This window comes from Hippopotamus amphibius, chromosome 1, assembly GCF_030028045.1.
Source record: "Hippopotamus amphibius kiboko isolate mHipAmp2 chromosome 1, mHipAmp2.hap2, whole genome shotgun sequence".
Taxonomy (NCBI): domain Eukaryota; kingdom Metazoa; phylum Chordata; class Mammalia; order Artiodactyla; family Hippopotamidae; genus Hippopotamus; species Hippopotamus amphibius.
In genome coordinates this window covers 211,704,908-211,731,864 of record NC_080186.1, presented here as the reverse complement: position 1 = coordinate 211,731,864, position 26,957 = coordinate 211,704,908, and the positions used below count along the sequence as shown (strand labels likewise).

General features: G+C 41.9%; 3 protein-coding genes across 10 annotated transcripts in view; 2 read left to right on the top strand and 1 right to left on the bottom strand.

Moving 5' to 3' along the window:
* Positions 1–11,745, top strand: part of ATG10 (autophagy related 10) — a 229,322-nt gene extending 217,577 nt beyond the window's left edge. For 5 of the 8 annotated variants that reach the window (XM_057739998.1, XM_057740023.1, XM_057739983.1 and 2 more), the window contains one exon: positions 1,773–11,745. In XM_057739998.1, coding sequence (XP_057595981.1) covers positions 1,773–2,010 — 238 coding nt within the window. In that variant the 3' untranslated portion in view covers positions 2,011–11,745. Of the gene's footprint in view, positions 1–177 lie in introns of all 8 variants that reach the window. The other 3 variants (XM_057740048.1, XM_057739991.1, XM_057740033.1) reach the window with 2 other exon arrangements.
* Positions 11,746–14,066: 2,321 nt separating this feature from the next.
* RPS23 (ribosomal protein S23) lies at positions 14,067–15,727 on the bottom strand. The gene is made up of 4 exons (XM_057740061.1): positions 15,634–15,727; positions 15,018–15,177; positions 14,386–14,506; positions 14,067–14,263 (listed from the first exon to the last, which is right to left on the bottom strand). The coding sequence occupies exons 1-4, from the start codon at positions 15,635–15,637 to the stop codon at positions 14,117–14,119; spliced, it is 432 nt and encodes a 143-aa protein (XP_057596044.1). The 5' UTR covers positions 15,638–15,727; the 3' UTR covers positions 14,067–14,116.
* A 1,009-nt stretch (positions 15,728–16,736) lies between these two features.
* Positions 16,737–26,957, top strand: part of LOC130855897 (V-type proton ATPase subunit S1-like protein) — a 47,671-nt gene continuing 37,450 nt past the window's right edge. The window contains exons 1-3 of the mRNA XM_057739963.1: positions 16,737–16,794; positions 25,134–25,257; positions 26,438–26,478. Of these exons, the coding sequence (XP_057595946.1) occupies positions 16,751–16,794; positions 25,134–25,257; positions 26,438–26,478 (209 nt within the window). The 5' untranslated portion in view covers positions 16,737–16,750. The remainder of the gene's footprint in view (positions 16,795–25,133; positions 25,258–26,437; positions 26,479–26,957) is intronic.

Sequence of the window (26,957 nt, the reverse complement as noted above, 5' to 3'; positions counted from 1 at the left end):
TGTTTCAACCAACCAGCGCCCACTCATTTAGGATGCTTTTGACTTTGCTGTAGTAACACTCACCCAACCACAAAGCTGAGTGGTTTTATTTTAGAATTAATATTCTTAAAACAAGTCTTTACTGCTTAGTTAACCTTCTTTTATTTTTTTGACTTTTGTTTTGTTCATGTTCTCCAGATTCTTCTGCTGAGCCAAAGAGCTTAGAAGAACACTGAGAGTTTACGTGGCCAGCCCTGGTTTTTACGGGACCAATATGGTGTGAGATTTCAGCTCACCAAGATTTTGATGTGGATTTTTTTCCCCTTGGAAGCAAATGTCTGCAACAACTGATATATTCTATGTTTAGAAGAAACACTGCAAAGACACAAATCACTATAAATAGCAAAAAAAGGAATCTGACTCGGTAATAGAAACACTGACATCATCAGGGCACTGCCAGGTTGTTCTCTTATGTCTGAGACTGATTCTCTTCACCTTTAATTTGAGAATAACAAGCTACCTCACAGGTCCCTGTGAGAAGCACATGAGGGTCTTAGTGTGTGAGAAAGTATGGTAAAGTATTATGCAGAAATATTCATTAAACGGTCACCTTTCTTATATTTGATTGTCACTCACCTAGTCTGTCAATAAGTTTAATGGTCAGTAAGATATTAAGATGAACCATAGAATTTTCGGTTTGGGGTTGCCTGTTTTGTTTTTCATTTTAACTTGCTAGGGTCGTAAACTAAGAGAAAAATGTAATTGGCTCTTTAGAGCATCTAGGTTAGTGCCTCTCAGTGAGGGATGCACTTTAGACTCACTTGAGGATCTTTTGTAGTTATAGATGCTGGGGCCACCTGCCGAGACCGCCCCTCTGGGGTGATTCTGATGCACAGGCTCCTTAAGAAGTTCTGGTCTGGATGTACCTTTCGCGTGGTATTTGTTTGTATTGTTTTGGTCTCCCAGTAAGCCTCTTCCAATTCTGTGCATAGCTCCTGCAAGCTGGCCATACTTCCTAATGTGGTCCAGGCCTCGCCCAAGAATCTGGGTAGCAGGGAAGCCTAGGAAGCGTTTGGAGAGGCGGCCCGCTTTGAGGAAGTGGTTGGGATGAGGGGATTATCTGCTGGTGAATTGCAGAGGACCCTGACAGCTCTTTGAGTCTCAAGTTTAAGGACTGCACTCTCACTCAGGGAGCAGAAGTAGAGAAAGGGTTAATTCAAACTGCTGGAAAAGCTAAAAGTAAATTTTAAAACGCTGAGCTGCACATATTCATGCTGGGATGAGAGCCTGCTCACATGCTTGCTGGGCATTTTGGTATTTACCACTTAACAGCTTTTCAACTTCTGCAAGGGATTCCCCCCCACCCCCCACCCCCAATGTGAACACAGATTCCTCAGCAAGTCATTTCTCAAGCCATGTCATTTCTGGGGTAAAAAAAAAAATGTAATAATGTGTCATCTGGATGATGTACTTGTCTGGAAATATTAGTTACCCTTTGTGAACAGATTCTGAGATGATAGTAGTCTGTCAGTTTGGAGGCAGTGTGTAGTTTCTTTTTTTTAAGTTAAAAATTTTTTTTCTCTGATTGATGAGGACCTAAAAATTCATCAGTGGCAGAAGAAACTTCTGAAGAGCTCCTGTAGGCTGTGGAGATAACCCTCCCCAGACAGATCCTTCTCCTCAAGCAGCTCTATTTCTTTTCAGAATTTTTTTTTTTTCACTCAAACTTTTAATTTTTTTTCTTTTGCAGAGAAACAGTTCTTTCTCTGTAATATAAGGATTTTTTTCCTCAGGGTTTCCTCTCCAGCTAATACAATGCAAAGCCCCTTCAATCGGAAACAAGACTGGTTAAAGCTGCTACACGTCAGTCTCCTACACTCTGCTTTTGTGCGATCTTGGAAAAACCACTTCACCTCTTTGGTCCTCAGATTCTTCATGTGCACCATGAGGAAGCTCAGCCATGTGACGTGTGCGGCCCGCCCGGCTCTCGGGTCTGTGAAATCGGGAGAAGTCTGGAGAGCGGGACTGTGAGGTTGGTTTGCTACTAGCTGTGTGGCTCGAGCTAATTTTCTTAATCTCCTTTAGTCTGCTACCACTTCTGTTTTTAAAAGTCCATTAATATCAATTCCACTCACCTAACAGGGGCATAGAGATCAAAACGGTGAGTCTGAATGTGCTTCCTAACTAACGCAGTGCCAAGCGGGGTCAGGGGGAGAGCGGGCAATGGGCCCTGCGTCCTACCTGCCCCTTCCCACCTCAGCTCAGGCCCGACTCCTTCCCAGGCGCGTGGGCTGCTGGTCAGGCACGCCTCCTCTGCCACAGCCTGTCTGACGGTCCATCGCTCCTGCGGGCTCTCGCCTGGAAAGGTTTCCTTCCCCATCTCTCCGCCCGATTCTCAACCTGCCCCGCGTGATTCACTCTTTACAAAGCCATCTCTGAGCACCACAGCACCTACTAGTGGACCTCTCCTTTTGTTATCACTGTACTTAGCCATAGAGGCATTTAATTGTCTCCTTTTTACTCTGATTTGATGGATAGTAAGTAACTTACTGAGCCAGTTTTTGGGTATGTTGTAAGGTGGCATGCAGGAAGCGGTGCTGTCTGCGCCTCGTAAGTGATGCCAGGAATGCTCTCAGTCTGGGGACCCGAGTGGGTGGGCTAGTTCTTTGAGTGACCATGGACAGGCCAGAGGCTGTGCTGACCATCAAGTACTAGCCTACAGGCTGGAGGTTAAGAAAATGAAACTACAAAAAAAAGAAAGAAAGAAAGAAAGAAACTATCACCCCCCCCCCAGCCAAAATGCATAAGATAAAGAGGAAAAAAAGTCAGAAGTGGGTTTTTGCATCCATTTCTCCCAAGATAGGTATAGTTTCTCTTCATACTCTCAAGATATTAGGAAATGAAGATCTGCATTGTCACGACTAGCTTTTACATAATTCAGAGAGCTGATAATCCAGTGAGTTGGAATTTTGCGGCGATTAAAATGTGAGAGTAAGAATATGCAAATATTCACTTCGGCAGATACTTATTGAGTTCCTCTTATGTGCTGAGCCCTAGGCTAGGTGGCAGGGGTAGTAAACTGAGAGCCTTGACCCAGCTCATATGAATGCGCCAGTTCAGTGGAGAGGACGGACAAGGAGAAGATTCAGGGATAGGACGATGTGTGCTGTGGCAGAGGTGTGGAAAGCACGCACCAGGGAAGATTTGCAGAAGACGTATGTGAGTAGAGTTGTGAAAAGCTTAGGATTTAGCCAGGTCAAGAATGGAGGAAAGAAAGACCTTGAGGTGCATATGGGGAAGTGGTAAAGAGTGAGGCTGGCTAGCAGGACTGGGGCCAGGTCTGGAGGAGCCTTTATTGCCACACTGATGATTTGTATTTGGCCTGAAAACCACAAAGAGCTGCTGAGGGAATTCAAGTAGAGCAGTTAAAGTGATCATATTTGTATTTTAGAAAGAACTTGTATTTTTAAAATGACTAATCACACATACACTTTGTTGTTGTTGTTTTTTTTACCAGCAAGTACTTGTCCACAAACTTTAGAAGATACATGAGTACAGAAAGGGCTGGGAGTATGTCAAGGACAATTTTTGAATTTTGCCTAGCACCTTTCAAAGCAAAACCTGCCAGTGTCCTGAAAAGTCTGAATCCTGGTTTACTGTGTTACTTGGGGCAAGTCACTGCACCTCTCTAAACCTCTGTTTCCTAATGTATTAAATGGAAGTAAGGGTATTAGATCAAGCAAAATCAGTTTATTGGATTATGAACAGTATTTTTTTTATGAAATAGAATATGTCTAGGAAAAGCATTCCCTGTGTTTCCTTTACAGTCGCAATACTGTCATACTCACAGCACATCTGACACTAGATGTTATGGGTTTTCCACACATCAGACAAGTCTGCAACACCAGCTAACTGTTCAGTTCAGTTCTCACACCATCTACCTGAAGTTAGTATCAGATCCTTCAGGTTAAGTGTTCAGTCCCACAAGACTGCCCTACTAAAGATACCAGTTGCAAGTTCCAGATCGTTACCTGTATTTCTAACTGACCAGCTATAAATCTGGGTTCCAGTGATCCCCTCCTGGGGTTCAATAATCTGCTGCAATGACTCATAGTACTCAGGAAAACACTTATATATGCTTATTGGTTTGTTATATAACAAAGGATATGATAAAGGATACGGAGGAAGAACAGCACAGGTGAGGTCCAGAAGGATCCCAAGTGCAGGAATTTCTGTCCCCATGGAGTTGGGGCACACCACCCTCTTGGCATATAGATGTGTTCACCAACGTGGAAGCTCTCTGAACCATGTACCTGTGGAATTTTTATGGAGGTTGCATCACGTAGGCATGCTCAATCATTAACTCTGCTTCTAGCCCTTCTCCCTTCCTGGAGTATGGGGGATGGGGCTGAAAGTTCCAAGCTTTTAATCAGGGCTCAGTCTTCCTGGTGACCAGCTCCCATCCCGAAGCTATTCAGGAGCCCAACAAGAGTCAACCCATTAGAACAGAAGCCACTCCTGTCACCCAGGAAATTACAAGGGTTTTAGGATAGGAGCTCTGTGCCAGGAACCTGGGGCAGAGACCAATGTATATTTTCTATTATTTCACAAATACATAGAAAAAAGTGCATTGCACATAGTGGGGGTATCATTGTTTTGTGAAACTTTGATTTCAACTAGATACATAGAAAATCAGTGTCTATGGTGTGTGTGTGTGTGTGTGTGTGCTCACTCTAGGTTGTGATGTAAATGTATCTCTAACTCCAGAGAGCAGTCGGAGCTTTGAAAACTAATAGACAAATAAGCTCCCTTCCAATTCTAAGACCTCGGATTCCTTTCTTATGCTGCCGACCAGTAAGTTGCTAAAGGTTGCTCTAGAAGGTATAGGGAGTACTTAACTATTAGCATGCCCATGGAACTGGGCTACTTTGATATGCACATAGGTTCCTGAAGTGCCCCTTCTGGATTTTTGTAGGGCTTGTCTGTAAAAGTGCTGTCACATTTTTATTCTTAAATTTTGTAGCGTTCTTTAAAGCAGTTCTGTAATGTAAAGCCCTTGCTTTTCTCTTTGTGTTGTCAATAGCGACACCTAGTGGTAAAAGAGCCATATTGCAAATATCTTGTATTCTAGGCTAGTAGAGCTGAAAAGCAATTTTAGAGATCAAGTCCCATTTTGTAAATTACTAAAAACAAAGTGGAAACCCACATGTACTCCTATATTCATATAAACTTTACATGAATAAATAAGACCTGTGGCTAGGTGGTGATTTCTTGGGTTACTTTAAAGCTTTTCAAATACCCAGAGATCACTGTTAGTTATAACTGTGAGGCAGAAATTTAACAAAGCCTGCCCTGATAAGCTAACAGGAAATCATAGTTCAGTATATCTACAGCCTTTGGTGCATTGGTATTTACACGTGCATGCCAGATCTTCAGGGTTTAGTATGGTGCCTGGCACTTGGTAGTACTCAATAAATCTTCATGGAATGTCTGTGTATGTGGGTGATCACTGAGCCCAGGGGAAGCTTCCCATGGTCTCCTTTGTGCAGACGCTGAGAAGTGGACCTGCTTTCCTCCTGCAAACTGCCACTCCTCTATCCTTCGAGAAGATTCCTTTCCCCTGCCACCAGCAGCAGAGCAGGATGAGGTTTCCACAGCCCCTCCTTCAATAGGTTCAGAGAGAGACTACCCAAGCCCTTTCCTGCACATTGATAGGGAGATGGTTAAATAAAATGTGGCAATGTATAGTATAGTTAAGGGGAGTGAATTCATCCCCATGTATCAAAACAGGCAATTCTCATAGAACGTTGAGTTAAAACAGAAAACAAAAACTAGATGCTACCTATGCATGCCACTTAACACTATTTGTATCAAAAATACGCTAATATCACACATTTTCTGTAGTACATATACAGTATATGTATATAAAAACATTAAAATGGTCTAGAAGGACACACACAAAACTTGTAAGAGAGATAATTACCTCAGAGGTGGAGAGTGGGAACTTGGATTGGAAGTGATCAAAGAAGACTTGGGCTCTTTTTTAATGCAGTGTACACTTATGTATCCAGAAAGTGCAAAACCAAAAATTCATTTTAAAAAAAGATTCTAGTCCTTATAGATAACCTGGAAGTCGCAGAAAAATTTGAAGGAGAAAATTTTAAATGTACTTGTGTTTATAAGCCAGCAATACCACAGTTAAAATTTTGATATATTTTCTTGCACTGCTTAGGATCATTTCTTGTAGTGAATTAGGATCATTCTGTATATGGTTTTATACCCTGAATTTTCCCACAACATTTTACGTGCAACATTTTCCTATGTCATTTAACGTTCCTTGAAAAAAAAAAACTTGAAATGACTAGGACTTCTTTTACATCAAAATGCACCAAATAGTTTTAGGGCTTTTAGGTTGTTTCTAATTCTTCACTGTTTATTTAACATGCATTCATTGAGCACTTATTTCCTGCATGGTCAGGACCTGTGTGCTAGGGATATAGTGTTCAGCAGGGCAGAAGAAGCTCCCCCTCCCTGCAGAGCTTTCAAATGTAATGTAAGATATGTGTGCAGAAAGAGTTGCTCACATTTCTGTTTCTTTGGATTACACTGTTACTAAGGGAATGCAGGGATCAAAGGATATGGCATGTTTTAAGATTTTTGATTCATGTGGCTAAACTGCTTTACCAGTGAGGCTATACCAATTGACATTCCCCAAAGCAGACTGTGTTTTACCATTTCCTAAAATCAATGAAAATGATTTTAGTTTACTGTGCTTTTATTATTGAACTAGTCACTTTTCTCATCTAGGCTTGCTAAAATTTGCATGGATTCTCAGCTTTGTTTCTTCCTGATGTGCTATATACATCTCAGTGCTCCTTGGGTTAGTTTCCAGCTTATTGTCTGTTCACTTGGTTGTTCCACATCTTCATTTTGCCCCTGTCAGAGCTGACTATAGGGGTTCTAGTACGACTGAAGAGTATGGCAGTTAAGCAATTGGGACATGTATGTAATTAAAAAAAATTATTATGGGGAATTTCATACTTACCCAGAAGTAAAAAAAATAGTACAATGATCCTTAATGTACCTATAAATCCCAGTCAGCAATTTCCAAGATTTTTGCCATATTCGCTTCATTTAATCCTTTTTAAAAACTTTATATTTGCTTAAATATTTTAAAGCAAACACAGACGTTGAGTCATTTGTTTTTACAAGCACAGACTGCACATTTTTTATTTGATCTATTCTGTCAAGTTTTACTTCAGTCTTAGTTTTTAAAACATCTTTGCGTTTCTGTCCTCTGCTTTTATTCCTGAGGGTGGGGCTTTATACCCTCTTTCTGCGTCTGCATTTACCAGTGACACGGGGGAGCTTTTCTCTAAGATGGCCCACTGCTGCATAATTAGCTGAGCTGGTGCTATCAGAGCAGCGTGTGACATGTGCAGGGTGCGGGTTCTGCAGCCTGGGTCGTGCGTCCACAGAGCCTCACCACACTGGGGACCTTTCATACCTGATGTCAAGCCACGGGCAGCTGCTCACGACTGCTCTCAGCTGGGATTACACTGGAAAATTATGTAATAATTATGTAATAACCTGCTCACTGTTGTACAACTTTAAATAGTAGCTGGTTTTTTTGCAAGAAACCCCTTCAAAAATCTGAAAAAAGTATAGACCCCCTTTTCAGAAAAATGTATGTGTGGTTGTGTGTGTGTGTGTGTGTGTATGTACTCATATAAGCACGGGTACATATTTATATCAGAAATTTTTACATACAGTTTTAGGAGGTTCCTAGATCCTCTAAAATCTAATCCTAGATCAAGACTCTTGGCCAATAAACCTCATTCACAATGGCTTTCTTCCATTATACACACACATACACACACACACACACACACACACCCCTTATGTTATGTCATGGGCAGTAGGAAGAGGGGTATGGTGACAGGGAAAAAAAAACTACCTAATTATAACCATAAGAAAATATGTAAAATATAGAATGAACAAAGTGAACTAATGTATGTACTGGAATTAAAATTCTAAGGAAATACTTGGAATCTATCAGGAACCTGAGGAGGGGCAGTGTGATCCAACTTACCTGCAAACATGCACAAAAACAGAATACCTGAAGCTGTCAAGCTATATAGAAAAAATATATCTTCTTATAAACTGGATAAACAAATTCACAAAGCTGTTGGGGGAGAAAGATATGACAAAACAATCTATTTCATGTCATTGTTTCCAAAGCAGGTGTTAATGGGCAAAATAGGTTGCAACAAGTAACATTTCTCTCAACTGTTCTCAGCTATGATTGACATAAAAAATTATTTAAAATGTGGCTCACTCTGCCTACTATTGTACAAATTTAAACATTCACTTGTTAAACAGGTAAGAAAGCATTGTAATATATTCTTCAGCATCTAAACTCAACTTATTTGAAAATTTGGGTGTGCTCAGCATGTCCCACACTTGTAACCCAGCCAAGTAACATGACCCATTGTTATACCTCTAATTAACCACAGTGAAAGAGGTTTAGAAAGCTAGACTTAAAACAAACAAAAACTCCTACACTGTGAGTAGATTAGACAATTCATGTCAATAGCTTATTACCGCAAATAAGCAGATCACTGGTAAGGACCTGCGGAGGAAGCTGACACTTCTCAGACTGGAAGGTCTGAAGGGGTGACCTGGCGCCACAATTTCCTCCTCTCCCTCCTACAGGGGAAACTCTCCTTAGCGTCAGAATTGCTGTTTGAAAGCTTCAGGTCCTCTGGGAAGCAAGGGATGGCAATGACGGTCATTAAGCCCGGCTCAAGTTCTGAGGGCTGTACGTGAGTGGCTCCCTCGTTTTGAAGATACACACCACATGCTGAAGGCTTAAGTGACAGTCTGAATGAGGTGGCAGCTGTTGTGTGCGTCTGGGTCCCTTCAGATGATCACTCTAAAAATGATTTTCCCCGTGAGACAATTTATACTTTAAAACATTCAATTGTTAAGTGTTTTAATACTTTTGCTCTCAAACTGTGGTGACATTACCATGACAATAAGCTTGAAAAAAACGCACTTCTTTTCCTCACATACTAATAAACATAACATCATTGTACCAAATAATACAGATAGAAATTGTGCTAGAAACTAGGAATGCTTAGTACAACCTGCCAAGGAAATCCTCCAAATACAACATCATAAGAAATGTGAGTTAATACGTGGATGATCCATTTAAACAGATTTATAGGTTAGAATAAAGATTACACAAGTAGCTGTCAGTGAAAATTTTATTGTAATATGGTAATTTATGACATTAGTCTCTTTTCTCAACTTTGTGTGAAATCAATAAAGAAATGTTAGCTACTCTGACAACCTTGAAACAGAGTCCAGGAAGGTAACCCACAGCATGACTATTATAACGAAATCCAGACATTTACCTGGGATGAAACAGAAAATTCATATATACAAAGATATACATTCAAATTTGCATAGCTGTCAAATTAGAACTGTCTCTCAGCTCTATCAAAAAATAAAAGGAAAAAAAAAACACATGTTTGAGGTATTGTGTATTTCCCTAATACAGTTAAAAAAATTTTTGCAGATCACTAAGTGGTATGTTTCAACATTTCCATATAAACACACAGAAAATTTACCAATCATGTTATACTACCCCCTTCCTTTCAAAAGATATACAACAAAAACTCTTATTAAATACCCAGCATAAATGTATGCCATAATTCGCTAAGCAGCCACCTGTAAGGTAGTGTTTATTATTTGGCTGTGATGTGTATCTCCTACAAGAACTGTTTAATTTAGAAGACAGACTCTTTTTCTGGTTTCAGCTATGCCGACGACTTGGGCAAATTATTTCAAAAATACTTAAGAACTATCTTTTTTGGGCTCTGACTTATAAAATGAAGTAGCTGGAATAGAGCAGTAGTGGGGAAAGCATAAGTGGGGAAAGCAAGGGTATGGCTTCATAAAGACTGCCTGACAGCTTGTTAAGACAGATATTTTCCAGAAATACTGTAAAGATTGTTTCCCAGAAGATCAGGGGTATCTGTATAATCTAACAAATGCCTTAGGCACTCTGACATTCTGGCTTTGGGAACCACACGACTAAGTGATCTCCACATTCTTTCTGCACTAACAATTTCTGATTTGTTTGGGGTTTGCTAGGCAAATATAAGAGGTCACAAAATTTAAATAATTACTCATTCACAATTTTTTAAACCTTTTAATTTGTAACTAAGACTCAGAAGAAGTTGCAAAAACAGTACAGTTTGTATACTTCACCCAACTTCCCCTTAATAACATATTTGATAACCAGAGTATATTTTCAAAACCAGTAAATTGACATTACAACAGTATTCACTAAATTACAGAACTTCCTTGTATTTCATCAATTTTCATATGCATTTTTTGGGGACTATGAAATTCCATCACAAGTATTGATTTGTGTAAACACAACCACAATCAGGACACAGAACTGGTCCATCACCACAAAGACACTCCCTCCTGCCTCCCTTTTATAGTTGTTTCTACCCCCATCATTCATCCTTGGCAACCACCCATCTCTTCTCCATCGCTATAATTTTGTCATTTCAAGAAGTTTATATAAATGAAATGATACAAGACGTATGTAACCTTTTCAGATTGGCTTTTTGTGCTTAGCATACAAAAGATCCATAGAGGGGGCTTCCCCAGTGGCACAGAGGTTAAGAATCCACCTGCCAATGAAGGGGACAGGTTCGATCCCTGGTTGGGGAAGATCCCACATGCCGCGGAGGAACTAGGTCTGTGTGCCACAACTACTGAGCCTGTGCTCTAGAGCCCGTGAGCCACAACTGTTGAGCCTATGTGCCACAACTACTGAAGCCCACCTGCCTAGAGCCTGTGCTCTGCAACAAGAGAAGCCACCACAATGAGAAGCCTGTGCACCACAACGAAGAGTAGCCCCTGCTCATCACAACTAGAGGAAGCCCACACACAGCAACGAAGACCCAACACAGCCAATAAATAGATAAATAAATAATAAATTTATTTTTAAAAAAAGATCCATAGAAGTTGTTGCATGCAACAAGTGTCTTTTATGACTGAGTAGCATTTCATTTTATGGATGTAACCACAGTTTATCTATTTGCCCACTGAAGGACATTTAGGTTGCTTCTAGTTCTTGACTATCACAAATAAGGTTGCCATGAACATGTGTGTACAGAAATTTGTGTGGGAGACATTTCATTTCTGTGTGATAACTACCCAGGAGTGCAACTGCTGGATCCTAAGCATATGATACCTTTATAAGGAACTGCCAAACTTTTCTAGAGTGGCTGTACCATTCCAGAGTCCCACCAACAGTCCAGTTGCTCTACAGTCTTGCCAATGCTTGGTATTGTCAGTATGTTTTAGTCATTTGGTAGGTGTATAGTGATATCTCTTTATGATTTTAATTTGCATTTTCCTCATGGCTAATGATGTGAATCATCTTTTCATGTGCTTGGCTTCTCTTCAGTGAAATGTTTGTTTATTCATCCATTTTGTAGTAGGACTGTTTTCTTACATTTGAGATTAGGGAGTTCATATTTTTTTTAATGACATTAAAAAAATTTACTTATTTATTCATTGGCTGCTTTGGGTCTTCATTGCTGCACGTGGGCTTTCTCTAGTTGTGGCTTGTTGTGGAGCACAGGCTCTAGGCACATGGGCTTCAGTAGTTGTGGCACGTGGGCTCAGTGGTTGTGGCTTGCAGGCTCTAGAGCACAGGCTCAGTAGTTGTGGTGCATGGACTTAGTTGCTCCACAGCATGTGGGATCTTCCCCAACTAGAGATTCTGGACCAGGGATCAAACCCATGTCCCCTGCATTGGCAAGCAGATTCTTAACAACTGAGCCACCAGGGAAGTCCCCATATATTTTTCTTTTTGTGGAATGTGCTTTTGGTATAATGTCTCAGAGCTCTTCACCTAACCGTAAGTCATGAAGATGTTCTTTTTTTTTGTATAATTTTTACAGCTTTACCTTTTGTATTCAGATATATGATCTATTTTGAGTTATTTTTTGTATAAGGTGTGAAATTTAGGTTGAAGTCCATTTTTCTGCTAATCGAAGTCCACACTATCTACTGAAAAAACTTTCCACCACTGAATTGCCTTTGTATCTCTGCAAAAACTCAATTGGTCATACCTATATGTCTATTTTTAGTCTCCCAGTTTATTGATGTGTCTGTCCCTCCTCCAATACCACACCCTCTTGATTACTGTAGCTACAAATCATCTTAAAACCAGTTTCTGATTCCTCCACCTTTATTCTTCATTTACAGTATTGTTAGCTATTCCAGTTCCTTTGCCTTTCCATATACATTTTAGAATTAGCTTTTCTATTTCTACCAAAAAGATCTGCTGGGATTACGCTTAAATTTTGCATCCAAGGTTAGTGCCTCATTTCTCTCGCTAGAACTTCGACAAGGACCCAAGAACGAAGCGGCTTTGTTCACAAGGTGGTGGGGGGGTAGGAGGTGGGATGGAGGGAATACACAGGACGGAGGGAACTCACATCAGGATCAAACGTTTGGGTCTGAGGCGCCAGTGGTGGATTTATGGGTCAGTCGGTTATTACAGGACAGAGGCGTCCTGGGTGCACCCAGGAGACAAGTGCGAGCCATCGTCCCACGGTGTTTTACCTCCCAGGCTTGTTCATCTTTATGGGTTCGGCTGCGGTGCGCTGCTGGAGTAGGCGGCTGTCAGCCTGCCCCGCCCCCGCCCCCGCCCCTCCCTTCTGCTTACTCTACGCCCATGCGCAGAGCTTCCCACCGCCCGGGCCCCGCCCTCCCGAGAGGGGTGTCCTCGCTGCGAGTGAACGCGAGGGTGAAACCACGTGGCCCTCCGCAGCCTCTTCTATTCCAGGAGAGCGAGGCCCCCTTTGGGTCAGCTACGCCCACCCAGAAGCATCAGGTCTGCCTTTGGGAGTGGCTTAGTCAGTAACTGTGCAATCACCAGCACCAGGAAGCGTTGGGATGGAAACCAGTAACTGTCAGTCTAGTTACCATACAAACGTACCAAATTAAGTTACATGTCAGATATATTTCAATTAAAAAAATAGCCTGTCTTCACCCTCGTGGAAAGACAAATAATCGCACAACTGTGACAAGTATAAGCACAAGGGTGAAGCGTGAATATGGGATCAGAGAGGTCTGAGGTGGCAGCTGGTGTCCTGCCAGGTGCTTCCTGAAGCCAGATGGGGAATGCAAGTGAGAGGTCAGTTCTGCTGAGCAGGCAGAGAACAGACAACACACAGGGCCTTCTCCTATGCCAGGTAAGGATCCTGGTCTTGATGTTCCTGGAGGTAAGCCAAAAATTTCCATTTTCCAAAGATCCTAAACAACTCAGAGAGCAAATTAACTCATACCTACTAATGCTGCCAAAAGCAGCTCTTCAGATCATATTTCATAAGGCTAATGAACCTTTCGATATAATTTTACCATTTTTTCCTATGGAAAATTTCAAACAATTTGTGGACAGAGGACCCCTATGTACACAACCAACACCCAGCTTCAGTTATCAAAACACAACCCATCCGGACCATTTCTACCTAGTCACTTACATAACTTTGTGTGCCTCAAAGTAAATCTCAAGGTCAAAATCTACATTACTGACAAGCTTGTAACAGAGCACCTAGATCAATCTTCCCATAACTGGTCTCCCTTACTCTTTTCCTCTATGCCTTAATTTGCCTGGCATACACTTCCATTAACTCCTGTCTACTAAATCATGTAGTGCCTAAGTTTCACTAACACAGAATTACAACATGGATCCTGATGACCTTTAGATAAATGAAAAACACCAGAGCAGAGAATAACCTAATATTGGGTCCCTTAAGGAGACAGAATTTACATTTCTCAGGGTTCCCAAGATGATTCCCACTAGCTCAGCTTTTTAGGCCCTCTACACATGTACACTGTACGTTTATTTCAGATTTAATCTATGAAGGGAAAAAAATGTTATGAATCCCATTTACTCTAGAAAATCCTGAATTAACTGTTTTCCCAATCTCCTAAAATTGGTGAAGCATCCAATGCATCTCTGTAATGAGAAAATGAGACACAAAACATGTTTTTGGCATATGAAAATTTATTACTACCATGCTTTCATCATTCAAACTTATGATCTTGGTCTTTCCTTCTTGCCTTTATATAAAGCCAAAAGAGAGACATTGGCTACTTTGACAACCTTAAAGCGGACTCCAGGAATGTCACCAACAGCATGACCTTTGCGACCAAAGCCAGCAACCAGAACTTCATCATTTTCCTGAAATAAAAGCAACAGTTTACTTCCGGTGTAAGCGGCAATCACCAAAAATACCCATTCATCCTACAAACAACTGAGGGAAACTACTCCAGAAACAGAAGCTGATAGACTAAAACACTTACCTCAATAAAATTCAAACAACCATCATTGGGTACAAAGGCTGTGATTTTTTTGCCATTCTTGATGAGCTGAACCCTGACACACTTCCTGATGGCAGAATTTGGCTGTTTGGCTTCAACCCCTCTGAAACATAAACAGTGTAACACAGTGAGCTGGCTTTCTGAAAAGGGACACATTTTAGTTCATTAAGGATAAAACCTTCAAATCCTCAGTGCCACTAAATTTGATGGGACCATTATGTAAAGTCAAAAAACAGTTGAGTGTCAGCAAATTCATATGGCTCAATCTTAGCTATGTAACATCAAGCAAGAAACCTCTACATTAGTTTTCTCAAGTGGAAAGATGTGAGTGATTGCAAGAACGAAGTAGTTGATGGCTGTGAACTGCTTAGAACAGTTTCCACACATATCTAGCTCTCATAACGTCCCGTTTCATTATCGACACCTTCTCCCCTTCAATGCCGCCCCCAATTCCTTCCAATCTAATGTTAAAAGTTTAAAAACTCTGGGGGGGTCATATAACTTTCCAATGACGTGGGTGCACAAAGACCTAAAATTCACATCAAGCCTTCTTTGAGTGCATTGATTCCAAATTACCAAAATAATGAAGAAAGCAGCAATTGATTTTCACTTACACTTTTTCAAGCACAATTCCCTTAGCATGAGAAGCACCTCCAAAAGGGTTGGCCTTCAGGGCTGTGCCCAAATGGGCTTTCTTGTACTGTTTATCATGCCACTTCTGGTCTCGTCGGTGGCTACGGAGCTTCCTGGCAGTACGAAGACCGCGACACTTGCCTAAAATTCAAAATCACCTTAGATAACCCAATAAAGACACCCCAACCTTACTTTACGTTATTTTACATACCAACCTCACTACAGGCCAGTAAGCTCTGACCACATTCTGGCCCACTGTCCGCACCTCAAAATTTCCCTTGAACGAACTAAGACGTGGATACAAGCGCTCCAAGGGTTACGCTTCCCCAAAGGAATGAAGCTCCACGCCACCGCTCGGGAGAAGTGGCGGCGATGTCCCCCCAACCCACCCCTGACCCTCTAACTCCGGCTCCGCGGCCTCCGAGCCGCCCCGGCCCCTTCCCGCCCGGCCACGTGCCTGCGGCAGCAGCGCTCCCCCGGCGCTCCCCATCAGCCCTCCCCGTGGCTCTCCCTCGCCGTTCCGCTCCTATCTGCCCGCCGGTCCCCGAAACCCCAGGCTGCACGCGCAGCCCCTCAGCCCAGCCCGGAACCGCTCACCCATCCTGCCGGCGCCGCGGGCCTGAGCGAAAGAGAGAAGCAGCACAGGAAGGAGCCACAAGCCACCGCGAGCAAGCCCCGCCCCGCTGAGGACCCGTGCGGCCGTCTGCGCGGCGCCTGCTCCGGCTGCCGCCTCTCGGTCGAAAACGACAAGCCTGCACCGCTTTCCAGAATCTGCGTGTTGTTTCATTTGTGTGCAAGTCAGAGATATCTAATTTGCACTGTGGTTTATTTCTTTTTACGTGAATGCCTCGAACAGGAGGAACGGGGACTACCGATCCCAGAAGCCTTTGCGCGAACCCCGCTCACGGCGCAGGCGCTGTGGGCGAGCCCCATGGGAGGGCTTTGGGGCGCTGGGGCGGAGGACGGCGAGGTCGCGCCTTTCTGTCTGCTTGTGGTGGAATGGGGGCGTTAATGCTTACAGTTTGGGAAATTAGACCTCGGAGCCTAAGCTCCTACTCACGAGAAGCACAGTAAATTGAAAAACATTTAGTGAAGCAAGGTGACGTAGTATTGAAAAACCCATGCTTTAGTGAGAGACCCGGCCTTGAACCTCCAAGCTGCTGTTTGGGTTGTGGAACCTTGGATGATTCATTTAATTAACTCCTTAACCCTCAGTTTCTTCTGGAGAATGAAATAGACATGAAAGTTTTCTGGGAGGTTGGTTCATTCCACAGCTATTTTTTAAAACGTCTTCTCTGTTCTGGGCACTGTTCTAGGCACTTGGGGATACAACAGTTAGCAAGAGAGTGAAGGTCTCTGCTCTTATGAAGTTTATACTCTAGGTACAAGAAGACAGAAAATATAAGTGTATTTAAAAATAAAAAGATAATTTTACATATTGCTAAGTGCTATAGAGAACGTGCAGTTGGTTAGGTGATAGTGACTTAGGGATGCAGTTGGCCACTCTGGGTAGGTTGGTGTTAGAAGGTTTCTCTGTGGAGATCACATTTGAGCTGAGATCCTAAAGAGAGGGAGCCTTCCAAGGGGTAAAGCCTTCCAAGAAGAGAGATTCTCCATTAAGTAGAATGGGCTGGCGCTTTTCAAGAACTGAAGGATGGGGGCGGGGGTTGCGGGGCGGGGAGCTGAGTGCTTGACAATAGTGTGGCACTGGGTGATGTTTGAGAGGTGCACAGGGACATGTGGAGCCTGTAGACCATGGTAAAGACTTCGTATACTCTTCTGTGATTGAATGCTTTGGAAAATTTTCAGCAGGAGAGTAACAAGGGTTTATCTTTTTATGGTTTCACTCTGGCTGTTGTGAGGAGAAAAAGCTTTAAGAGATGAATCTGTGAGGCTCCTTGGGAGGGTGTTATGCTACTTCATTTGGGAGATGATGCACCTCTCAGTCCAAGGTGGTAAAAAGTGGTTGAATTAGATTTACAGTTTGGTATAGAGCCAACAGGATTTGCTTACGACTCTACGATGTGAGAGAGGAGTTAATTATGATTTGCGAACTGAGCAATTGAATGACTTGTGTTATTTACTGAGTGGGAATTACTGGGAGAGGAGCAGACTTAGAAAGGGTATTAAGGGTGCAGTTAAGGATGTGTTAAGTTTGAGATACTTGTTAGACTTCCAGGTAGGAATGTGAGGTGGGCAGTAGGATATATGGGTATGGTGTTCTGGAGAGTCATCAGTGAGTAGATAGTGCTGAAAGCCATGGCTCTGAGTGAGATTGTTTAGGGGACAACTGTAGGTAGAACAGGGAAAGGTTGGAGGCCTCAGCGCTAGGCACATGGAAACTTAGTGGTATGAAAGAGAAGCAGATGAAGCAAAATAGACTGAGAGGAGTCGCCAATGCTGTACTCTAATCAAAGCCAAGTGAAAAAGGTGGAAGTGAGCAAGTATGAAGGAAGGGTAAGATGAGGACTGAGAATTGTCTTTTGGATTCAGCAATGTAAAGGTTATTGGTATCTTTGTCTAGAGGGGATCCCATGGAGTGGTGAAGATGTAAACTTGATTGGATTGGAATCAAAAGAATATGGGAGAGAAGGAAGTGTAGACAGCAATTATGGACAGTTTTTGCAAGGAGTTTTTCTGTAATGTTTGGAGAAAGGGTGTGGGAAGACATTCTGGAACCTTTTTGAAACATTGAAAATGTTGAAGTATGTGGGCCGATCGATGGGATTCAGAATGTCCTGCTTGAGCAGTGGAGGAGCTGAGGGTGCGGGGCATGGAGACTAATATCACCCTGTTTGGTCCTGAGGGATGGCTGGTTAGCCAAAGACGGGTAAGATTCCTCAGAGGAGGAACAACCTAAGACAGGCACAGCCGCAGAGGGGCCAACAGGGGTGATGCATAGAGCCTTCCTTATATCACCGTGTTTGGCCCTGGAGGATGACTGGTTAGCCAGAGACGGGTAAGATTCCTCAGAGGAGGAACAACCTAAGGCACAGTCACAGAGGGGCCAACACGGGTGGGGCACAGACCCTTAATCCTTCTGAGAGAGGTCTCCTTCCCCCAGGGCTGCTTTGCTCTCCACACCCAGCTCAAATCAGGACCCAGGAGGCAAACAAAGATCATTGCCCCCAGTCATGTGAGGCCTTTGATTGTTTATGGGATTAACCTGGGAGTGTCAGACCCTTAGACTATGCCGAGAACTCAATAAAAGCAACGTGGGATTAATCAGCAAGGCTCTTGATCCGAGAGGTCTTGAGCCCCCCGGTCCCACTTTTCTCTTCAGTCTGTGTCTGTGTCTTCTTCAAGCTTGCGGCACCCGTCACTCGCCTCGAGTCGCCGAGCTGGTCTCGGCAAGTGGCGCCCAACGTGGGGCACGAAAGGCTTGAGTGACGAAGGCTCACGGAAAGTGAAATTGATGAAAGTAAAGAATTGGGAAGTGCCGTGAAGCCCCCAAGAGGAGAGTAAGAGGCCTCTGAGAAAATCCTGCCAGTAAGTAAATCTCTTGGGTAGTCTGTGTTCGGGGTAAAATATGGGAAATAAAAGTTTAGATTAATATCGACCAGATGTATGCCTGTTACGGCAGCTCCTAAGGGCAGGTGGAGTAAAAAGCAAGTGAAGGTCTTGTAAAAAGCAAGTGAAGGTCGATTGTTAGAAATTCTGTAAATAATTGAGAGAATATTGTATGTGGTTTCCTTCTTTAGGCTAACACTGGGTTTATGTACTTAGGGATAAGGTTTGGAACGAACTTAAAAAACTGTATTCTAAAGGGACTCCCGTACCAGGTTCTGTTTGGTCAAATGTGGTCTCTGATTAAGTCAGTATTAGAGCCTCTATTAGCGCCTCTATGGGCTCCTGAAGGCTCAAAAGATAGCTTTGATGAAAAAGCCGGTCCGTCAGAGGACCGATGGGCATGTGCGGTGCCAAACAAAACTGAAAAACAAAAGGGAATACAAATGGCTGAGGGATTAAGACCCTCGGCTCCCTCACTTGTGGAGGAGGGCGAACTTCCTATACTGCCCCCTCCTCCACCCTCTTTAATGCCGCATGGGGGAGCTTATGCCTTTCCTGTGTCTATAGGACACTCAGTTTTATCACCCTTACAGAAGGGCATTTTACAGGCTAGACAAGAGGGAGATCTGGAGGCTATGCAAATGGCATTTCCAGTGACTATTCATGAAAGGGTGGCACCTGGAGTGGATCCTAATAATCCCAATGGAATTTATGAGGCAGTACATGAGCCGATACCCTTCAAAATATTGAAAGAATTGAAACAATCAGTACAAAATTATGGAGTAAATTCTCCATTCACCATAGGTATCATACAGGGAGTAGCCGAAGGCTCTCGTTTGATTCCAGCTGATTGGGCAACGTTGGCTCGTGCAGTACTAGCCCCGGGAGAATTTTTACAATTCAAAACCTGGTGGTGTGATCATGCTGAAACTATGGCAAACCACAATCGAGCAAGGCAGATTCCTATCTCCTTGGATCAATTGATAGGTAGTGGAAATTGGGGCAGAGTTCAAGACCAGATTCTGATGGAAGATCAGGCCATAGAACAGGTGAGACGTTGTTGTTTAAGAGCCTGGGAGAAAATAGAAGCTAAAGGGCAAGCTCCTGTCTCTTTTCAAAAGATCATGCAGGGGGCAAAAGAGCCCTATACTGAATTTATTGCCAGATTACAGGAGACTATCAAGCGGCAGATCACTAATGCTGAGGCTGCTGATACTATTTTGCAATTATTGGCCTTTGAAAATGCGAATACAGATTGTAAGAAGGCCATTGGACCTATGAAAGGAAAGGGAACATTAAATGATTATATTAGAGTGTGTCAGGGAGTGGGAACTGAGAGCTTTAAAGCAACAATGATGGCACAAGCTATGGCTGGACTGAAAATAAATAACCAATTTCCAGGGAAATGCTTTAACTGTGGTAAACAAGGACATACAAAGAAAGAATGTAGGAAGAGAGTGGATAGAAGGACTGTTAATTTTCAAGATAATGTAATCAAAGGGCAAAAACAGCCTGGACTTTGTCCAAGATGTGGAAAAGGATTTCACTGGTCAAGCCAGTGTAAATCTAACTTCCATAAGGATGGAACCCCTTTGTCGGGAAACTATCAACGGGGCTCACTCCTAGCCCCGCAACCAAAGGGAGCCTATCAGATCTAGAAACAGGCAGAAATGGCCCAATACTCCGCAGTGCCATGGAATTATCACCAGCCACAGCAGGCAGCGCAGCCTTAGACCTTCCTTGTGCAGAATCTATTATTATACTGCCTGGAGAAACTCCAACATTGGTCAGGACAGGAATTACTGGACCTTTGCCAAAAGAAACCGTTGGCTTAATACTAGGAAGGTCTGGTTTAACATCAAAAGGAATTAGAATTCATACTGGAGTGATTGATAATGACTATACTGGAGAAATTAAAGTGATGATATCAACTTTGGTTCCATGGAAAGCCCATCCAGGTGATAGAATAGCACAGTTGCTTATTCTGCCATATTATAAGATTGGCAATAGTACAAAAGTAAGGAGAACGAAAGGCTTTGGAAGCACAGGAGAGGCTGGAGTTTTCCTCTCTGAAAAAATTTTAGAAACACGCCCGACGTGCTCAGTAACTATAAATGGAAAAGCTTTTAGAGGATTAATAGACACAGGTGCTGATGTTTCAATTATAAGCAGTAATCATTGGCCTTCTCGCTGGCCTACTTGTCCTGCAGACATTACAGTGGTAGGTTTAGGTAGAGCTCATGGCTTGCAGCAAAGTGCTAAAATATTGCCTTGTATTGGCCCAGATGGGCAGCCAGCCCACTTACAACCCTATATAGCAGACCTTCCCATTAATTTATGGGGAAGGGATTTATTGCAACAATGGAAGGCTGAAATCCACATTCCAACGATAGATACTTATAGTATGCAAAGTCAAGAAATGCTAATAAATCAAGGATATCAGCCAGGGTTAGGTTTTGGTAAATATCATCAAGGGAAACTATTTCCCATTCCAGCTGAAGGTAATGCAAATAGAGAAGGTCTTGGATATCAGTCTTTTCACTAGTGGCCACTGTTCGCAAAAGCTTACTGCTTCCCCCAGCACCAATCCCATTGACCTGGAAAACCGATACACCTGTATGGGTTGAGCAGTGGCCTTTAACCATAGAAAAGTTAGAAGCTCTAACAGAATTAGTGACTGAACAGTTAGAAAAAGGGCATATTGAAGAATCTTTTAGCCCATGGAACTCTCCAGTATTTCCAATAAAGAAAAAAACTGGTAAATGGCGTTTATTAACAGATCTCAGAGCAGTCAATGCAGTTATACAACCAATGGGGGCCTTACAACCAGGCCTCCCATCACCTAATATGATCCCTGCTAACTGGCCTTTAATAGTTATTGATCTGAAAGACTGCTTTTTCACCATTCCATTACATCCCAAAGATAAAGAAAAATTTGCTTTTTCTGTGCCTGCACTAAATAATAAAGAACCTCGAAAAAGGTTTCAATGGAAGGTGTTACCTCAAGGCATGTTGAATAGCCCTACTATTTGCCAGAATTTTGTTGCTAAAGCCCTTGAACCAGTACGACTAGAATTTCCTAATTGTTATCTTATCCATTACATGGATGATATCTTGTGTGCTGCTCCTAATCAAGATTTACTTACTTCTGCGTATATTAGCATGCAGCTTTGCCTTGATAGAGCAGGACTTAAAATAGCTCCAGAAAAGGTACAAATGCATAGCCCATATCAATATTTGGGCACAATAGTTGATAGAACAACTATTAGACCACAAAAGGTGGAACTGAGGTCAGATCAAATCCAAACTCTTAATGATTTGCAAAAACTCCTAGGAGATATTAATTGGCTTCGCCCATGCATAGGGATCCCCACCTATGCATTGTCTAACCTATTTGCTTTGTTAAAAGGAGATTCAAAATTAAATAGTCCAAGAACTTTAACATCAGCTGCTTTAGAGGAACTAAAACTTGTAGAAATTAAAATTCATTCCTCTCAATTACAGAGAGTAACTGTTAATCAGCCATTGCAATTAATTATATTACCTTCTCCTCATTCACCTACGGGGATATTAATGCAAAATGAAGGAATTGTGGAATGGTTGTTTTTAGCAAATACTATGGTAAAATCCTTGTCACCTTATTTAGAATTATTAACTCAGTTGGTTCTGAAGGGAAGAACTCGAAGTAAGCATTTAATTGGAACTGACCCTTCACATATAATTATTAATTTAACTACTAAAGAAATTCAGGCTTGTTTCCAAAATTGTGTAAGTTGGCAGATTGCCTTTGCTGATTATATTGGAAAAATTGATAATCACTATCCGAAAAATCCCATTTTGCAGTTTCTTAAGAGAACTCAATGGATTCTACCTCGAATAACAAAATCTGATCCTATACCAGATGCTTCTATAATTTTTACTGATGGCTCTAGTAAGGGCCGAGCGGGATATACGGGATTTAAAATACGACAAATCCCTGTCCCTCACTTTTCAGCTCAGCAAGCAGAATTATATGCAGTTATCTGTGCTTTGCAAGACATACCTCAGGCCGTTAATATTTTATCTGATTCTGCCTATGTGGTTCAAGCCACTAATATGATAGAAACTGCTACTATCAAGCAGTCTATTCCACAGCCTCTTTATGATCTTTTTCTATTACTTCAACGAGTTGTCCATTCTAGAAACGCTCCTTTTTATATTACCCATATTCGGGCCCATACTACTTTGCCTGGGCCTCTGGCAACAGGTAACAGAGCTGCTGATAGACTTGTTGCACCCGTATTGGATGAAGCTCAACATTTCCACCAATTAACTCATGTAAATGCTAAAGGCTTAAAAATGAAGTTTGATATTACATGGAATCAAGCCAAAGATATATTAAGAACATGTCCATCATGCCAAATTATTAATAATCCTCAGCAATCTGAACCTGGTGTAAACCCACGGGGCTTGCGCCCTAATTCTTTATGGCAAATGGATGTTACTCACATCTCATCCTTTGGTAAGCTCTCCTATGTGCATGTAACCATTGATACATTTTCTCAATTTATATGGGCTACTGCCCAATCTGGTGAAACTGCAAAGCATGTGCAAAAGCATTTATATGCATGCTTCGCAGTCATGGGGTTGCCACAAGCTATTAAAACAGATAATGGCCCTGCTTATATTAGTAAAGCATTTCAACAATTTCTTGATATATGGTCTATATCACATTCTACAGGACTTCCTTACAACCCCCAGGGACAAGCAATAGTTGAAAGAGCAAACCAACTACTTAAAAACATGCTCCAAAAACAAAAAGGGGGAATCACCCAAGGGCAACAAACAATTTTAAATAAAGCCTTATTTACTATTAATTTTTTGAATGTATCTGCACAGGCTACAGATACAGCAGCTGAGAGGCATTTTCAAGCCTCGTCTAAGAATGTGACTCATTTTAATGATGCACAGCCGCTGATATGGTGACAGGACCCATTGACTAATATCTGGTCATCAGGAAGGTTAATCACATGGGGAAGAGGGTTTGCTTGTGTGTCACCAGGACAAGGCCTGGAACCTGTGTGGATTCCATCTCGGAGAATTAAGCCATATCATGAGCGTTCCAAAGATACGCCATCTTGAATGGGATATAGAATCTCCGGAGATAAACTTTGTACATTTGTTTTTTGTTGTCTTTTAATTATCCTATGTTTAAGTTCTCAGGTGCACAGGAGGAACGCTCCAAGGATTGACAGAAAAATAACTCGAATAGGCTTATCTTCTCCTACAGGCTTATCTTCTCCTACGAAAACAAAAAGGGGGAGATGTGGGAAGACATTCTGGAACCTTTTTGAAACATTGAAAATGTTGAAGTATGTGGGCCGAGCGATGGGATTCAGAATGTCCTGCTTGAGCAGTGGAGGAGCTGAGGGTGCGGGGCATGGAGACTAATATCACCCTGTTTGGTCCTGAGGGATGGCTGGTTAGCCAAAGACGGGTAAGATTCCTCAGAGGAGGAACAACCTAAGACAGGCACAGCCGCAGAGGGGCCAACAGGGGTGATGCATAGAGCCTTCCTTATATCACCGTGTTTGGCCCTGGAGGATGACTGGTTAGCCAGAGACGGGTAAGATTCCTCAGAGGAGGAACAACCTAAGACAGGCACAGTCACAGAGGGGCCAACACGGGTGGGGCACAGACCCTTAATCCTTCTGAGAGAGGTCTCCTTCCCCCAGGGCTGCTTTGCTCTCCACACCCAGCTCAAATCAGGACCCAGGAGGCAAACAAAGATCATTGCCCCCAGTCATGTGAGGCCTTTGATTGTTTATGGGATTAACCTGGGAGTGTCAGACCCTTAGACTATGCCGAGAACTCAATAAAAGCAACGTGGGATTAATCAGCGAGGCTCTTGATCCGAGAGGTCTTGAGCCCCCCGGTCCCACTTTTCTCTTCAGTCTGTGTCTGTGTCTTCTTCAAGCTTGCGGCACCCGTCACTCGCCTCGAGTCACCGAGCTGGTCTCGGCAAAAGGGAGCCATACCTGGAGAAGGTTGTGGAGTCGGGATGGGTTTAAGATGGCATGTGGGATCTTAGTTCCCAGCCAGGGATCAAACCTGCACCCCTGCAGTGGAAGTGCAGAGTCTTAACCACTGGACCGCAAGGGAAGTCTCTACTTGCAGGAATTGACCTTAGGAATAATAACAGTTTATCTGTAGTAATAGAGAAGGCAGAGTATAGGGGTACAACTGTGAATAAATTGAAAGATCTGTTGATAGGAAGATGTGGAACTTCTCTTTTGACTATTCTTATTGAAATTAGCAGGGTCCTCAGTGAAGAGAAAGAGTAGGGAAAAGAGGTTTTTTGAGTAGAGGGGGTAAGATGTGAAATCATCATGTAGGATAACAATGCTGGCATTAAACAATATATACTGTGTGCCACATATTTTATGTGCCTTACATGTATTAACTGATTTAATTCTTGTAATGCTAAAAGGTAAATACGTTTATTACCTCTGTTTTACTGAGGGATAGTGTCTTAGTCTATTCAGGCTGCTATAAAAGAATACCACAGACTGGGTGGCTTATAAACAACAGAAATTTATTTCTCACAGTTCTGGAGACTGTAAAGTCCAAGACCAAGGTGCTGGAAGATTTGGTGTCTGGTGGGAGCCCACTTCCTGGTTCATAGACTCTTGCAATAACCTCAAATGGCAGAAGATCCAAGGCAGCTCTGAGGTCACTTTTATCTATATTTTGGTTTCTGTTTTTTCTGTTTTGTTTGTTTGTTTTTCCAGTTTTATTGAGATGTATTTGACATATTGGGGTCTCTTTATAGGAGTGCTAATCCCATTCATGAGGGGACCCTCATAACCTAATTTACTCCTAAAGGACCCCCCCCCCACCCCCCACCTACTAATGCCATCTCATTTGGGATTAGGTCTCAACATGAATTTTGCCTTCAAATTTAGAAGTATAGGAGGATAGATTGAAAGAGAATGTAGGATTGTTGAACAATTCTGAGGACCCATTTGAAACCGTAGTTATGAAGTTACATCAGTTAGCATGGTTTTGTGTATTCTTTAGATTCATTCAGTGTAGTGACTGAGTAGGTAGAGAGTTGGGTTTTAACAGGCCTGGGGGTGGGATCTAGTTAAGTGAATGTGACAGGAGGAAGGGCAAGGGAGTTTAGAGTGATTTTAAGGAAAGGATTACAATGAGCCATGAGATTGAAGCTGGAGGAGTAAAGAGCCAGGGATAGGCAAAACAATTCTGAAGGTCTGGCCCTACCAGATGTGAGAAATTTGTATGAGGCTAGGTAAGATAGTGCAGCATTAGTACAGAAGTAGATACATTGACTAATGAGTAGAATAGAGAGCTCAGCTAAAAGACTCCTATAGAATGAGTATAGAATATTATTAAATGACAGAATTAGATGTCAGATCGACGTGTAAAGGAAGGATTATCAAACAGATGGAACTGCACAAAAAGTAGTTATCCAAATTAAATTGGATTACCACCTCAGGCTAAAGACAAAAATCAACTCCAGGTGGGTTGTGCACCTGTTTGTCAACAATACAATTTTAAAATTCTTAATACAAAACAAAGATGAACATCCCCATGAACTTAGGAAAGGAAAATATTTCTCAACAAGAAGAAAAGAATGATAAATTTGACTATATTAAGAACCTTTGTTCAACAAAAACATTTGAAAGAAAGCAAAAGGACAAGTTACAAACTAAGTTGATATTCACAGGATGTGTTCATATAAAATTGGGATGGTTTTTGTTCCTTGAAAATTTAGTAAAACATCCTGTAAGATCATCCAGGCCAGGTATTTTCTTTGTGGGAACGTTATAAACCTCAGCTTAAATCTTTAATTAAATCACTTACTTAAACTAAATCTCTTTAATTACAGAACTATTCAGGGAACTGTGATTTCTTCTTGAATCAGATCTGGTAAGTCATTTTTTAAAGAGTTTGTTTTTCATCTAAGTTTTCAAAATTGTTTTATAAAGCTGTTCTGACATTCTGTTATGCATGAATATATGTATTATATATATATATTTGTTGTTGGAAGGTTTTTAACAGTAAATATATAGTACTATATAGTACTATACTGGTTATCTCTTTCTTTTCGAGTGAGCTTTGGTAATGTGCACTTTTCAAGGAATTTGTCCATTTCATCTAAGTTGTCAAATTTATGGGCATAAAGTTGTTTATAGTATTCCTTTATAATCTTTTTAATATCCATAGATTTATAGTAATGTCTCATCTTCCATTCCTGATATTGATAAGCTGTATCTTCTTTCTCTTTTTTTCTTGGTCAGTTAGAAGTTTAAGTAATCTTATTTGTCTACTCAAAGAACCAGCTTTTGCTTTCACTGATTTTCTCTATTGTTTTTCTGTTTTCATTTTCACTGATTTCTGGTCTTGTC